This window comes from Crocodylus siamensis, chromosome 3, assembly GCF_052110815.1.
Source record: "Crocodylus siamensis isolate JL-2025a chromosome 3, ASM5211081v1, whole genome shotgun sequence".
Classification (NCBI taxonomy): Eukaryota; Metazoa; Chordata; order Crocodylia; family Crocodylidae; genus Crocodylus; species Crocodylus siamensis.
In genome coordinates, this window is record NC_143397.1 from 181,531,920 (window position 1) to 181,548,797 (window position 16,878).

Below are 16,878 nucleotides of genomic sequence, written 5' to 3' on the forward strand. Positions count from 1 at the left end.
CCAGCACAATTGCTAGAGCTAGAGCTCCCCCTGGCTGAAGATCTAGGAGAAGCTGGGCAGGGTCAGTTTGTTCCAAATGACACAATTTGCTCCACTTCAAAGTACATGGTCAGGCACATGTGCTGAGGTACACATCTTCGGCACACATTTGTGCCGCTGCTATTTGAGCTTCTGCAAGTGCACATGCCTGCATGGGTGGATGTGCCTTTAACTGGCAAATCATTAGAAACTGCATGGCACACAAGAGAAAGAAATAGAAGGCAGAAGTATAGTGTAGTTCTTCTGGTGTGCTTTTTCCAGCTTGTACATAAATTTTTATGTAAATTTAAGGCTAATGAAATAGACCAATATCCCAACAGATGAAGTGCTGTGCTTGCCATTGAGGCTAAGTACAGACAGTCAAAAACCCTGAGGTGGAATCGATTCAGTCTTCGTAGATTAGTCTAAACTGTGTAGACTGAACCGATAAGCAAGTGAACAGACATTTACTTTTGTTTCCAGAAAAGCAGCCACATGCCTGCAGTGGCTTAGGCCAGAAACTGGGGGGCACTAGCGCATGGCTCCCTGCTCAGCTAGAGCAGACAGCCAAGGCTTGCCCCCGCACCCACCCCTGGGGTATCTGGAGGTTTGCAGGGGAAGGTGCAAAGCATTCTGGGATGCTAGGGAACTGTGAGTTAACTTAAAGCTGCAGGGGATCTGGGACAGATGTTCAGTAAAGCCATTTAACCAAATTCAGTTAAGTCTGATACTACATTCACCCATGTTTATCTTAAACTGGTTTCAGCCATTTTGAAAGCGGTTTATGCGCGCTTAACATTTGCTGTGTTTCAGACTTCAGATCAGTTTCCGATCTTTTATACTGGTTTATATGTAACTTCTGTCCCTAGCTTGAATGTAGACAGCAGCAGCTGTTGTACCACTTGCCTTACCACTGTTTTGGTAAGGTGGTTTTAGAGGAAAAGGCATGTTTACAGCTTTTATGGCTATTCAATCTTGGCTGTGATGGCTAATCAAGACTATTTATTGGTACCACTGGAACTGAACAGAGAACTCCAAACTTATTGTGCCCTGGCCACAAAAATTATCAGAGAATAATGACTTTGTTATTGTCAGTCTGGCTGAGTCTTCAGATGCTATTACAATATGAACTGCTACTACCAAGACCCAAGCTTGATTTAAGCCAACAGCCCAGAAGCAGAGGGTTCCATATTCTATTAATCAACTAATTTAGAGTCCCAGATTATCCTTACAAATGGTAAACATTATATGGATTATTCAGATTTACACTGCAGACTTCTTGAGGCACAAACCTCTAAAATAGTATATATCTGAGTATCTTGATAAACAATAAGCCTCTTCAATCAAAGACTTCCTGGCTTTCTAGGGTTTCCCTTTTTATGGCAAATGTAGTTGTTGTGGTAAGAAGTTTCAAACTATATTTCTTATGAATTCTTGCAAATTCTTCAAATAGGTAAAATAATATTGACATTTCCCCTGTGGGAATCAGATACTTTCTGTTGGATATCTGTTGGATTCTGACACCTTCATAATGGCATGAAAAAACAGAAGCATCCCTAAATCAAAGGAGTTCAATGAAATTTGCAAGATACTTGTAGCTAATTCACCACAGCCATTAATAAGCATTGCTTTTGTTTAAATTATGATGATTAATGGTATTTTCTAAACTGAAGAGCAGGTTCTCCAATAGACCAATAGCAATCCAACAGATTGCTCTTTGGAAGTTGGTAAAGAAGAACAATTCAAGAGAATGCAAGACTTGTTAAAAAATTTTAAAAAAGGAAAGAACCAAATAATTTCTTTGTATTTGTTCCCACATATTTGGTCACTGGCAAGGTTTCACTTAAGGTCATTTAAATCCAGGTGCAACAAGTCATAAAGAGATGGTGCTACTAGATTAATTCTAATTTGTGTGCAAACAGAGGGATGCACATCTAGGTGAGCTAATGCTTAAGTCCCCGCATTTTTGCCAGTGAAAGCTGCAGATGTCACTTAGATGATGACTAGAGTCATTGTAGAAAACATACTAGTTGCCCTGTACTTATTCAGCATGTTGATACATAAATGTGGTGACTATACTCTTCAAGAGAGAAGTAAAACAATTTAAAAGTAGATTGCAATTGTGGGGAGAAAATACAATTAGGAAATCAATATTTGTTTTCAATCCTTTACAATTAAAGCAATACATTGGTTGACCACATCTCCTTATGTGCATACACTTCTCTCCAGCTCCAGTAAAGTATACAAATATAACAGTGCACAAGTCTCCTCTAGTTTTATTTTGCAATTCATGGACGCTTTATTAATCAACGTAAGATGCATTCATTGAACTGGATTAATCCTGCATAAGTAATTTTGAAATTTCCTGCTGAAGTTATTTTTCATTTCTGTGAACAAATCATTTATTTGGATTTTCATATATCAGGATCACAGAGATTTGCCACAGTCAGATTTTAATTTTAGTTACATCTGAGCTGGCTTATATATTAGGGCACATAGTTTTGCATGAGAGCATCTTCTAAAATCTGTAATTGGTGTGGAACACTGACATGCACAGAATACATCTGACAAGGTCCAGAGAGTTAGGTTCAGTTCCACTGATCAACATCTATGCTGCAGATTAACTGAATCTTTTATGGCATTACAAGCCCTCTAGAATTCATTAGTGTCGTTTCTCCTCCTACTAGCTACTCTTGACCTCCAGTGCTGTGATCACTACTTCCTTCGTTTGAATTTTAAAGGCCTAACTAGAGAGGCAAAACATCCTATTCTACAAATCACAATGTATATCTTAGATTTTCAATAGCATACATTTTGCTGATTAAATTGCAGTGCTCTTTCATTGTTACTTGTTTGCAATTTCTAGCTCCCCTCACACAGGTCCAACCTGCTTAGCTTAAGAAAGGAAATGCAAAGCGAACTAATTTTTAAAACAAGAGAACTGCAGTATTTTGTATGTGAGTAATTTGGATTTAGTCCTTTGTGAGGATTTCCATTAATTTTGTGCATATGTTGGGTTACAAATGTAGTTAGACCAGGGGTGGGGAAAATGGTGGCTGTGGTCCGCAACCGGACTTCATTTCCCAGAAGCCCCTGCCTACGCAGCCCCCAGCCAGTCTCCGTGGAGACCCAGGATTGTGACAGCACAGTGCTGTGGCAGCCCAAGAATGCAGAAACGGGGCCCTGCCCCAGCCCTACACTGTCACGGCCCTGCGATCCCGGGGTCTCCACAGAGACTGGCTAGGAGCTGCACGGGCAGGGCGCGCAGCTGGGCAGGGAGCTGCTCTGGGGCTGGGGCAGGGATCTTGGGGTGGCAACAGCGGGAGGCAGAGCTGTGATCTGCTCCCTACACGTGCCTGCCCACAAAACCCATGCTCAGCACAGGGGTATGCGCGCAGCGGATTATGACTGCTCTGGCCCCAACCCTACGCTGTCACCACCCCAAGATCCTGGGGTCTCACCAGTCCCACCCACCCGTCTTACTCCCAGCTGTGGCCCATCCCAGCCACCCAGCCACGCACCTTGCCTGTGTGGGTCCCAGCCCTGGCAGTTGATGGGGGACGGGCAGGCTGGGCTGCTGAGGCCTCCGGGTTGAGTCAGGTGGTGGCAGCCAGAAGTAGCCACTGCCACAGGAGCTGCTGGGAAATGGAGTCTGCCATGGGCCAGAGTTTGCTAACTTCTGAGTTAGACTAACTAGACCAGCGCTTTCATAGACGGAAGATGCAAAATAAGCAAAAGCTAAGGAAAACTTGCAAATAACTTCTGAAGTAAGACATTAGGGCTGAGACTATGTGGGTGTTTAGCACCTTACAGGAGCTGGCATTAACTGATGAAAGAGATATCCCCTACAGTGCAGGTTATACTCTACTTCAGGACACACATAAAGGCTGGCATACTAGGATGCCTTTCTCTCTTTCTGTGCATCCTAGAATATTATGGAGCAACACTACCCTGTTTGTTGGAGAGGGTAAGAGTCTCACCTCACCTTGTTGTTCCACTATTACATTATGGGGCAAGAATGTGTCCTTCAAAATTATATAAAAGAAAGAGCTAGGTTTTTCACATTCCTGAAGCGCAGACTTTAAGAACAGTTCCAAAAATCATGAGAGTTGGCAATACTGGCAACACTGCAAAATCATTGTCTTTACTTCCTCATACCAGATCAGACCCACTACCTAGCTTCTAAATCAGGGTTTTCCAGGTAATAAGGAAAATGCACATAATAAGATTAGGGGAAATTTTAAAGAGAAAAGAATCCTCATAAACATAACTTATATTACAAAGTGAAGACTATTTCACTGAGAGAGCCCTTTTTATTTAATTTATCATAAAATGGATTTATGTTAAGGCTCCTGGCCCACTAGGAAGAGTATACCAAGACATGAGGATCTGAAGAAGGGATGGAGACGCGGCAGAGATTTCACAAACGTGTAACAGGATTTACATTTTCCTGGGGTCATAGTCTGACCTCAGGCATGTGCATAGGACTTTTACTAATTTAAATAGAGATGAAGCATGTAGTGGACCAAATTCTTCCCCTGAATGTACCTTTACAACATAAAGTAGATCATGCCTGGAGAAGAGGGAACTGGTTATGCATAATCACAAAATAAAAATGTTTACACATCTACATAATAAAAAACTTCCAAAGAATTTAATGTAGATATTATTTATACATACACTTTATAAGTAGGAATATGGCAGAGAGTTGAATTAGTACATAAAGTTTTATTTAAAGTTTTCCCCCTACAAGCAAGCTTCATTTACACATTCTAATACTGTACAAAATTTACAGTCTGACTTATTCAGTTAGCACTTGCCTTGGTCATGCCTTCCTGAAAGATAGAAAGATTTACATACAGTCCTCACAAATCTTTAAATTATCTTGGTAAAAAAAAGAACCACTAAAAAGGACAACAAATACCCTTTAAAGTGGTACATTTTAGTAGAGACAGGTGACAGTCAGTGCTGTATGGCAGACCTTATCATGATCTTAAATGTCATTCGAGGTTTCTTCATTTAGTACTGTAACAGGTTTCCTCTTTATATATATTTATATTTATATACTTTCAACAGAAAAGAAAAAATGTCATGATTGCACCAAATATATTTTACAAGGGATCCCTTGGATCTGAACAATACAAATAAATACAAAACCAACTAAGATTGCACTATACAGTAGAAATGGGCTGAGATTTCAGGGTATACACTCCACCTTTATGAGTTCCTTAGTGATTATGCCTGGGAAACCACCCAGCACATTACAGAGTGGCTTCAGAGAATTATTTTCTTTAAACAAGTTTTTCTAGATGTGCAGCTGCCTCACCCATTAATTTATTGCATTTATACAGCCTCAGTCTGTAATATGTTACTTCATTTTTACATCTGTGTAATTCTACTGCAAGCAAGGATTTACACTGCAAAAAACTGGAGTGATGACATGGAGAAGCAGTCCCATGATCTGTCTTCCCCAATATTTATGTTACTCTCTTAGACTCTTGAATGTCCAGTGACATTTTTAACCATATCTGTTCTTTTTCTTCCTACTTTACAAATCAAATAATGATTTCCCCTTCATATCTATTCCTACTGCAACAGAAGCCAACAGACAGTAGCTTTTTGCTTCTTGTTTTTCTACCATTATCCTCAACAAATGATACTGACAAAAATATGCAAAGCTTTGGAAATATTGAGTTTAATTCTCCACTGCCTGTCACCCAGTGCATCTGTTTATGGACTTGCAAGTAAAAACCCAAGATCCTCAGGCAGCATCAACTGGAATGCATTGAGCTATGTTAATTTATGCCAGCTGAGAAGCTGGCCTTAAGTGTAAAGTGGCTGCAAACCATGAGTAAATTAGAGTGTTTTACATGTACTTTGCACAGGTATAAATGAGTATGCCAGTAGACAGACAGCAGAGAATCAGGTACAGTATTGTAAGTGAAATACTGCTGTGAAGCCAACAAAAAGAAGACATAAGCATAAAATTCATAGAACTTGATTTGTCATTGACTTATCCCCAGAGTCAACAATTAAAACTCCATAAAGTGGGTGCAAAATTCTACCATTCTGCCTTAATAGCCTTTTGGATTTTCTATCCAATGTGTAAATAACTATACAAGGTAGAAGGCAGCAGAGAATCCATCCTCACGTTTCTCCAGATCAATGGAGAAAACCCCTCTGATCATACATATTTTAAGGTAAATCACAGGTGAGAATTTTAGCTATTTACCAGCATCCCTCCAAAACTGTGTATACTGATTAAAGAGTTTGAAGAGGCACAATTATGTTTAAACTCTTGTCTTTGGAAGCAAATAGCAATTGTGTTCACTTCTAACAGGTTAGTGGAAATGAGAAAAGAATTATTGTATGCTCACTGTAATAGCAGATTGGATTTCTTTTAACAGGTTACAGTTATAACTTACAGTCTTAACCCAGGATTTGGGTTATAGGCCAGAATTTCAGTTACACCAAAGTAAAAACACTCATCCCACTGATATTTGAGGAATGACTGCATTTACTCCACTGTAGCTAAGAGGAGAATTTGTTCCTAATCCCTAAATCACTACTGCAAGAAGCGCTCCGTAAAGCATGACTTCCATTGTAGTCTGCTCTTTGCTGCACTTACACAGGGGGACTTTGAAGGCAGAGTGTATGAGAAGCCAAGTTGTGCAAAAAACGAATGATATTTCTTTACCTTTTATGATCCTCTGATGCTGTGTTGCTTGCAGAGCATGTGAAGTAGCTGTACGATAGGATTACAGAGGAGACAATTCTGCAATGCAGTGTGAGCTTGTTACTATCTGAATTTTGAAGCATTCATGAACACAACATCCTCATGACTTCAACATAGATCACATGCAGGTAGAATACAATGCACAATACTGATCTTGTCTTTTCAGGCTGAACTTGAAATTTAGCCTTCATTTTTTACAGTTAAAATTGATGTGAGGAATCTCTCTGTAGCTGAAAAAAGTTAAAATCAGTCTGAAATGGCAGTCTGTCAGCATGTAATGTTCGGTGTGTTCTAGCTACTTGCTTCACAAGACACCGGCATCTATCTGAGATGGGACAAGATTTTTTTTTCTAGTTTGCTTTTAAAGCATAAATATGAAATAAGGGGTTGATTACAGTAGCTTTGTTTACCAGGAATTCTGTTCTATTAAAATATTTACGTCACCCGTCATTACTTTCCGGAATGCAACATTGTTCATTTCAATGTTCCAGGACTGTTATTTGTTGTATGGTACACAGGCTGGCAGGATGACAGTTGAACAAGCAGGGCCAGCAAGTGGCTCAGCCACATCTCCTTCTAGTTCTGTCCAGGTTCCCTTCTCAGGACTATAGCAAATAGTTGAAGATTTATAGGCCCCCTATAACAAAACAAAGTCTCATTGAAACACCATGGAAGCAGAATCCAAATAGCAAACTGGATTAAAGATAACAGGCCAAATTTTCCAAAAACAACTAGTGATCACTGATGTCTTACCTAGGAGTCTTTAAATAGGTCTGATTTTATGAAGTGCTGAGTACTGATTTTTTAAAATCATCAGGCTTCTTTAATAGTGTCTTAAACTGAGTATACAGAGACTGAGGCAACCAAAATCATTACTCTGTTCCACCAAACTACATATTTTTGTATCACTGTGCCCCAGATTAATTATAATAATTTTAAAATATTTTGGCTTACGTGGAAACCACATGAAGAAAAGATGCTAATAGTCTTTAAACAACTGAAACTACCTTGAACGTAAGCTCAAGCAGTATCTTTTTTCACGACCTCATAAACACACATACACACACACAATATTCAGAGATGATGTAAAAATATACAAAGTTCCTTTCCCTTAGGTGAAAAATCAGAAGTCATTATTTTACAGTGATATGAATCTGGTATAAATAAGAGGACAATCAGACTTGATTATAAAAGTTTTTCAATCCAAGCCTGTGGGGCTATTCCCATAAACAAAGGAAGCAAGATAAATAAAATAAAATCAAAACTTTTATTTAATATCAAAATTGACAGAAAGAGCTAAATTTTTTAAAACACTGGGTTTTCCTTACAGAATGTGCATACGAGTGTCAAATGGAAACGGTACATGCAGATACATTGTTGCAAATAGCAAATACAATGAATAACTCTGCAGCACCTTAAGGACTCATTCCTGCACCAATGAAATAAATTCTGGCTTTAAAGCACCATATGACATTAATTAGTACTGCTTTGAGAGGTTTTCTCACCTTTCAATGATAATAAACCCATCTGGCGGGACTTCAAATGCAAAGTGACTTGCCCAAGGCAATGCAGTGAGCCAGTGGCAGGGCAAAGATTAATACCTTATATCACCTGACTCCCAATTCTGCCAGAGTACAGTCACTTCTGTTTGGTACAATTTCTGTTTCACAACATGTATACATATTTTACAATGTAAATTAGGCATCAGGGTTTGCAGACTTATGGACAGATTCAAATCTTTCTCATTCATTCATTCATTGCCAGCCATTGGTCTCAGGAGTCCATGGGGATTGTGCCCTTGGTAGGTTACTGGGTCCCACCACAGCTTCTTGAGAGGCTGAGGTGTCCAGTGCTCAACAAGCAGACCCTCTGGCAAGTTGCACATACAAACTCGGTTGAGCTTGCACTGGCACGCCAAGTATCATTTTGTCTTGCCTGCCTCTGATGCATCTTCGCTAAGTCATCATTGACTCTCTCCATCTTGAAGTGATGTAGGCCCTGCTGTACAGTGGCTTTGCACTCGGAGTGGTCTGAAGCAACTGATTCCCAGCATTGGCCATTGCTGCGCAGCTCATGAAGGTTTTTCTTGCAGACAACAACAAAACAGAGTTTGGGCCATCCAAGTCGATGTTTGGATGTTTGCCAGCGGTCAGCTCACCATAGAGTATGGGGATTTGACCATTGCTCATCTGGTTCACATATCCTAATCAATAGAGATATGTCTGTCTCAGGAGCACAAATATACTGGGTAATATCTCAGCCCATCCCAGAACAGTGGAGTTGGAGATTTTATCACACCATGTTATGCCCAGGATACAGCAGAGACATTGAAGATGGAAACTGTTCAGTTATCTTTCTTCCTTGGCATAAGGAGTTCACATTTTGCTGCCGTACAATAAAGAGGTAAGTATGCAAGCACTGTAGACAGGGATCTTTGTCAACAGAGTAAGCACTCTGTTTTTCTAAGCTCTCTTTTGAAGTTGAGCCACGGTGTCGCTTGCCTTTCCAATACAAGCATTAATTTTGGCTTCCAAGCCAAGAATTTGAGAGACAGTGGAGCCCAGGTTTTCATCATTTATTCTAACTTTGGGAGGGCAGTCAACTTGTTGACCCATGACTACTGTCTTCTTTATTCTAACAGTCAGACCGAAATCATCACAGGCATGAGAAAGGTGATCCATGAGACTTTGCAGTCCTGCTTTTGAATGAATAACAATGCTGAGTCATCAGCATCGAGAATTCCATGGACAAAGAACTTCTTGGGTTTTTGTTTTCACTTTGTGATGAGCAAGGTTAAAAGAGTTTACCATACTCTGAACAGCCACTGAACGCATATTGGAGTAGGACAGCAAAGAAAATCCCCAAAAGAATCAGAGCGAGGACACAGCCCTACTTGACATCACTCTTGGTTTCAAATTCTTTTGAATGTGACCCATCGAACTCCACTGTTCCACGCATACTGACATGGAAGGACTTGATGATACTCAGGAGCTTAGGAGGGCAGCCAATCTTCTTCAGGATTTGGAACAAACTGTCTGTGCTGACAAGAATAAAAGCTTTGGTGAAATCAACAAATGCTATTGTATGTACAGAGATCTCCTTTGTTCACAGAACTTTTCTTGTAGGTGTCTCTTAAGGGGAGTATCATATCCATCATGGATCTACCAGATCTGAAACCACATAAAGACTCAGGGTAGACTCTGTTTGCAAGGGTCTGCAGTCTTAGCAGGACAGCTTTGGTGAACAGTTTCCCAATGATGCAAAATAAGGATATACCGCAATAGTTATTGCAGTTGCTCATATCCCCTTTGTTTTTGTGCATAGTGACTATGTTTACATCCTTCATATCTTGACACCTCTTTTCCAACACGTACATATTCATGCACATGGAAGAGGAGGACAGATTTCCCAAACTTAACTTCAGCCAATATGCAATCTGTACCTGGGGCTTTACCACAAGCAAGCTGATCAATGTCTTTTTCTACTCCGTCTACAGCAGGTTCATGGTCAAGCATTGTCAGGGTTGAAAGGTCTTCATGTGCATCGAGAGAGAAGTCATGAACCACATTTTCACAAGAGTAGATTTCTGAGTAATGTTCAACCCATCACTGTTCAACTGCTTATTGCGGTCATTGATGACTTCATCTGTGGGGGGTTTTAAAGGAGCGATCTTCCTCTGAACAGGCTCAAGAACTTTCCTGATGCTCCTATATATTGCTTGCATGTCACCTTGGTCAGCAGCTTTTTGGGTTCTTTTGCACAGTTGTAGCCAATAATCACTGACTACAACTCATTCTCAAATGTGGCTAAACAGAAGGTGATGTTTAGTTGACTACTTCACCTGCTTTAATGGTTGCAAAAAAAATGTAGGCGCCTAGCATCATTTGGTAACTCCATTTTGTCTGAAAAGATCCTTAGCTACCTCAACTTCAGCTCATGAGTATACTAAGAAGTGATCCACCTGTGTGCCTAACTTCTGCCTAAGGTGCACTGTGACACAAATCAGTGCTGTGAGGCACCTGGATTCTGGTCCCTACTTTATTTGTTTTCTTGTTTGGGTTTTTTTTTAAATCAACCACTGCTTAATATAAAACACGCAAATAGTCCTAGCAGCAGGCAGCATTAAACAGTCTTGGGTTCCTGAATTTGAACCTTGGTCTCTCTCCTCCTGGGGGAGTCCTCTCTCTTGAAGGCTACAGAGTCAGTCTTCCTCTTGCTTACTTTTCATCCAGTTCCATAAGTCTTACACTCTTGCTCTCAGTAAGCCAGTTTTAACAGGAGGGACGAAAGGGTCTACGCCCAGCCTATTCTGTCCTTGTAAGCTAGACTATGGTCCTGTGTAAAAGGTGGGCAGCAAAACCACTATCATTTTTCCAAATGTGGGTCCTGAACTTTGTATTGAATTTACACTCTGTGAAAAATAAAACTATTTCTTATAATGATTGATAAGAAACAACAATTTCACGAGCCAATCAAACAAATCAACCATGGGGATATACTCTTGGTTGATCAAAGATTTTGACAGCCCCTGAGTTATACTTTCAACATTTCCTAGAAGACAGAAAAGAAGCAGCACAGTGGGGGTTTTTTTGGAGATGTAAATAATGATGGTAAGAGGAACCATTTTTAGAAAAAAGGGTACATACCATGCTCCAGCTGTAGCCTCCTACAAGGTAAATGCTGTCATCAAGAACTGCACATCCAGGTCCACTGCGGCCTTCCAAGATAGGTGTCTGAAGAATATTCCACTGGTCACCTTTTGGATCATAGCATTCCACAAGCATGACATCAAGGTGGGAGAAACCTGCACAGAAGATTTTGAAAATAACTTAAAGCAGACATCTTTGAGTTTCTTGACTGCCTTAAAAATAATATCTATTCCAAAAGAATGGCTGCAGGTACCATGAAAAAGGACCTAATGAACAATGATTTTCTAATACTAATAGGGATTCTCTAAACATAAAAAAATCTGGAAGTATGTTAAAAACATGTTTGAGCTGTAAAGTCTGGACCTGGATTTGAAGTTTCCAAATTTTATGGTGAACTGGGATCCAGTGTTTTGGTTTGATACCATCTTTATTTTTCAAAAGTCTGAAAACTAACAGTAATGACAAATTTACCTGTGCCCTTACCTAGCCACCATTTAACCTTCACAATCAGACCACTGATACCTCTTAGCCCTGAAAAAAATATCATGTACTGACCTGTGACCTGCAAAACTGTCTGCAATCCCTCTGTAACAGGGAACCCCTAACACCTGTTACTGGAAGTAAGTACAGTGCTACAGGAAGGCAGGCTATGGGATACAGCTTGAAGGGAGGCTAGCTGCAAAAAGCCTGTTAGCACCACACAGGAGGTACACATAAGCCATAAAGAAGCAGGCCAAAGCTATTCCCCTGTTAGAAATGGAATATTGTTAGAAATGGAGTATTGTTAGAAATGCACAGCTTGCATCTTGCACCTGATAAGAAAGAAACACTGCCAAGGACTTTTTTCCTTGCCCAGCCTTGCCACAGCTTTTCTTACTAAATCACAGACCCTCCCCCAGCTTCTCCCTAGCCTTTCTCATGCAGATTACAGAAGCTGGAATTCAACTGACTGTGTCCTTGAAAGGGGGGGAGGTTTAAACTCTTGGTGACCTATAGTACTCTCTGAGCATGCTTAATTAGCTGATGCATATTTACCTCTCCGCCCTGCATACTTAAGTAGTTAATTATAATATACATGCGATGTATGTAGTGATGTAACCACATGTATGCTTGTATGAAACGGAAGTGAGCTGTAAGAGTTCCTGTTTCTGCACACATGCCCAGGAGGAAAAAGATAAATACAGCCTGCAAAATTCCTTGGTGGGTTCAGAGTAATCTGAGTTTTTGACTCTGCTCTGACCCTATTTGCAAATACACCTTTTGTGCCATCTAATGAGTGTGTGTCTGTGATTTTAGTGGCCTCCAGAGAAACGAACTGCTTTTAAGCATCAATTTGGCACCCCAGATGGGACGTCTCTGGATCACCTTGGGGCTCAGTGACAAGATCGTCTCTGCCACCACGGGGAGTGCGCACCGAGCCGCCTTTTTGGGCTCGCCCAGGGGGTTTGAGACGTGAGTCGGGGTACCCGAGAGATTAAAGGCTCCTGTGCAAAATTTTTGGTTTCTGAGGATGCCAGACACACATTCCGGCATTCTGATCGAGATCTCTGGGGTATCTGAGTGAGTATATGAATTCCCTTGCCCAATTTGGTCTGGATCCGGGAACAAAGACGCGTTCGATTTGGTTTAATACTGGGAAATTTTCGGCCTAGTATATGCGAACCGTCTGTAACTAGGATCTTTTGATATTTGGTGTGCGTTGGACGCACTTTTGTGGGCATATGGGTGCGGGTCGCTCCCGTGTAGAAAACTCGGATACGCCTTTAAGTTATATATTACAAAACTTCAGTAAATTTGGAAAGCAGGCAGATTATGGAGTGAAGATGAAAAAGGGTGATTTAATTAAGTTTTGTCAACTTGAGTGGCCAACATTTGGGGTCCACTGGACCCCAAAAGGATCCTTTGTAGTAAAAGAAGTGATAGCTATCCATGAAATAGTTATGCAGAACGGATATTGGAATCAATTTCCTTATATCGATTGTTGGTTGTGGGTAGTTCAAAATTAGCCACCTTGGATTAAGAAATGCTTAGTAAAGTCTCTTCTGGCATGGATGCTTTGCCCCAAAGTTTGGTGTCATCGGTGAACTTGGCATGGACCATGGAGCCAGTTTCCCAGCCAGTGGATCGTGGTGGAGCCAAGGCCACAACTGGCCAGAGGTGATCATGGGATGGTTGTTGGTTGTTAAAGGAAAGACTCAAGGAGGACCACCTGTACTCCCTGAGTCTAATGAGGGAGGGAATTCTGAATTGGCTGAGTATCGGACCCGCTCTCCGGTCACAACCCTGTCAGGTAGCGAGGATGAATCAGACACCTCCTCGGGATCCAGTCCCTCTGCACCACCGCTCCCTCCCTCAGGGAAACCACCACCGGCGTATCAAAGTATACCTAATGATTCAGAGCGTGAGCCTCAGCCAAGTGCCCCATCTGAATCAGGGAATAAGGGCTATTATTTGCGCAAGACTGTAGAATCACAGCCAGTGCTGAATTGCCCGATGTGAGAGGTTATCGGAGAGGGGGGCAATGGAACTTTTGTCTACACCCCATTTAGTACTTCAGATTTATTTAACTGAAAGAATCAGAGCCCCTCTTTTCGTGAAGACCCTGAAAAGATGAGGGACCTGTTTCGATCTATTGGACAAACCCATCAACCCACTTGGGCTGATGTCCAGATGATGCTTCAAACCCTCCTGACCCCGGAGGAGAGGAGATTAGTGTTGGGGACGGCAGAGCGCATTGCAGCAGCCAGGGTAGAAGCAGAGGGAGCTGCTGGTCGTACCTTGCGTGATACCTGCCCTGTTGAGGAACCGAGATGGGATAATCATACTGCAGAAGGAAGAGAGCTGAGTCCACGGTATCTGGGGATTATAATGGAAGCAATGGGGAAGGCAGTGCCTCGGGTTACTAATCTGTTTAAATTGTATGAAGTGAGACAGGGAAGAGAAGAGGATCCCTCAGCTTTCCTCGGGAGGCTGTATGAGGCGTTCCGCAGGTTTTCGGACCTAGATCCAGAAGCCCCAGATAATCAACGCATGGTAAATCTTATGTTTATTGGTCAATCCGCTGCTGATATTCGTAAGAAGTTACAGAAAACTGAGGGAGGTGCTGGGAAACCGATTTCAAAGCTGGTGGAAATTGCATATAAGGTATATGGGAATCGTGAGCATATGCAAGAGCGCAAGAAGGATAAAAAGGCTCAGTGACAGATGGCAGCGCTGGCAGCTGCTATAACTGGAGGTAACCCTGGAAAGGCTGGGATGCAGAAAGGGAAAGGAGAAAGAGTGGGAGCAGACGTTTGTGCTTACTGCAGGGAGAAAGGACACTGGAAGAGGGAATGCCCAAAGTTAAAGGAGAAGAGAGAAGGTGAACCAAGAGGTCACCTCATGCGGGCAGAGGAAAAGGGTGAGGACACAGAATGAAGGGGACGGGGATCTAAGACCACTACCCTTCGGGTTGGAGCCCGAGAAGATCCCATGGTAACCATTAGGGTTGGTGGCAAAAACTTTGAAGCCTTGGTGGATACTGGGGCTACATTTTCAATGATTCCAGAAAACCCCCACTGTGCAGGAACTAGTGAACAGCATGTACTTGTGGAAGGGATTGAGGGAACGCAATCCCGACTCCCTGTTTGTAAGCCACTTCTCACCAAAGTGGGGGACCATTTGCTTGAGCACTCCTTTGTATATTCTCCAAGTTGCCCAGTTGCACTACTTGGGCGGGACCTACTCACAAAATTGCAAGGTGAGATATTTTTCAGAGACGACCAGATGGTGGTCCAGCTACCTGTCAAGCAGAGCTCGAACTATCAGATGGCTCTCCTGGAGGACCGACGCCCTGTAGTAAGTTCTGAAGATCACATGACTGGAGTAGACCCTTCGGTATGGGCTGATGGAACCCCTGCACGAGCTAAGTCGGTCTCCCCGGTAAGGATCATACTCAAGGATGGGGAGGGGCCCGTTCGGGTAAAGCAGGATCCACTCAGCCGAGCGGCCAGAGCTGAACTCAAGCCGTTAATAGAGAAATACAAGAAGTACGGATGGCTAGTGGAAGGGTCCTCACCATATAATACCCCGACTCTTGGAGTGCCGAAGGCAGATGGGGTCTCATACAGACTGGTCCAAGACCTGCGAGCAGTAAATAAGAAGGTCCTTTCAGACCATCCTGTAGTCCCGAACCCACACACGATTTTGACACAAGTACCGGGGGAAGCTGAAATATTTTCAGTGCTAGATTTGAAAGATGCTTTCTTCTCCATTCCCCTTCACTGAGAGAGTCAAAAATTGTTTGCTTTTGAATGGGAGGATCCAGATACTTTCCATAAAGCCCAACTCATGTGGACAGTTCTTCCCCAAGGATTCATAGCAGCCCCCCATATTTTCGGACTTGCCCTTCAGAAGGACTTGGAGGAGTGGAAGGGATCACACCCTGCAGTGACTCTCCTCCAGTATGTGGATGACCTGCTAGTTGCAAGCCCAAACTTGCAGCTCTGCAAGGAAGCCACCAGGTCACTGCTAAACACTCTGGGGAAAAAAGGATATAAAGTCTCTAGAGAGAAAGCCCAAGTATGTCAGCCTAAAGTCACATTTTTGGGATATAAGCTCTCAAAAGGAGTCAGAACCCTGAGTGCAGATCGCATACAGGCAATCCAAGGTCTAACCTCACCTAAGTCAACCAAGGAGCTGCGGGCATTCCTAGGGCTAACTGGGTTCTGTCGACTATGGATACCAGATTATGGTGGGAAGGCTAGACCACTGTATGACTCACTGACTAAGGAGAGTCTCACTGAATGGAAATGGAATAAAGAAATGCAGCATGCCTTTGATCTGCTTAAGGCAGCATTAACCCAGCCCCCTGCCCTGGCCATCCCAAATAGTAAAAACCCATATCGACTGTATGTTCATGAGAATCGAGGGGTCGCATCAGGGGTGCTGACACAGCCATCAGGCCCAACCTGGAGACCCGTGGGATATTATTCAAAGGTTCTAGATCCAGTTGCACTCGGGTGGCCAGCCTGTCTTCGGGCTGTGGCAGCCACAGCAGTGGTTGTTGAAGAAGCCCAGAAGATAGTCATGGGTGCGGATATGGAAATACACACCCCACATGGAGTTCCCCAGATTCTAGGGACTGAGAGAGGAAAGTTTCTCAACCCCTCCAGACAATCACGGTATGAGATATTTTTGCTCTCTAATCCAGGACTTACTTTCAAACATACTACGGCCTTGAACCCTGCAACCTTGCTGCCGGAGCCAGGGAAACCAACGCAGGACTGCCTTGAGGTCCTGAATCAAACCACACAGGTGCGGCCTGATCTTGCTGAGGACCCAATTGAAGACCCAGATGCTGAATACTTCGTAGATGGCTCCAGCTCTGTCATCAATGGAAAAAGACGAACAGGATGTGCAGTGGTAACCTTGGATAAGGTAGTATGGAGGGAGTCATTGCCGAGCTCATGGTCGGCACAGGCCGCGGAACTCACT

General features: G+C 42.5%; 1 protein-coding gene across 3 annotated transcripts in view; it reads right to left on the minus strand.

Moving 5' to 3' along the window:
- Positions 1-4,646: 4,646 nt before the first annotated feature.
- Positions 4,647-16,878, minus strand: part of KLHL14 (kelch like family member 14) — a 107,909-nt gene continuing 95,677 nt past the window's right edge. For all 3 annotated transcript variants that reach the window (XM_090039905.1, XM_090039904.1, XM_090039906.1), the window contains exons 8-9: positions 11,401-11,558; positions 4,647-7,391 (exon numbers count right to left, since the gene is read on the minus strand). In XM_090039905.1, the coding sequence (XP_089896031.1) occupies positions 7,251-7,391; positions 11,401-11,558 (299 nt within the window). In that variant the 3' untranslated portion in view covers positions 4,647-7,250. The remainder of the gene's footprint in view (positions 7,392-11,400; positions 11,559-16,878) is intronic.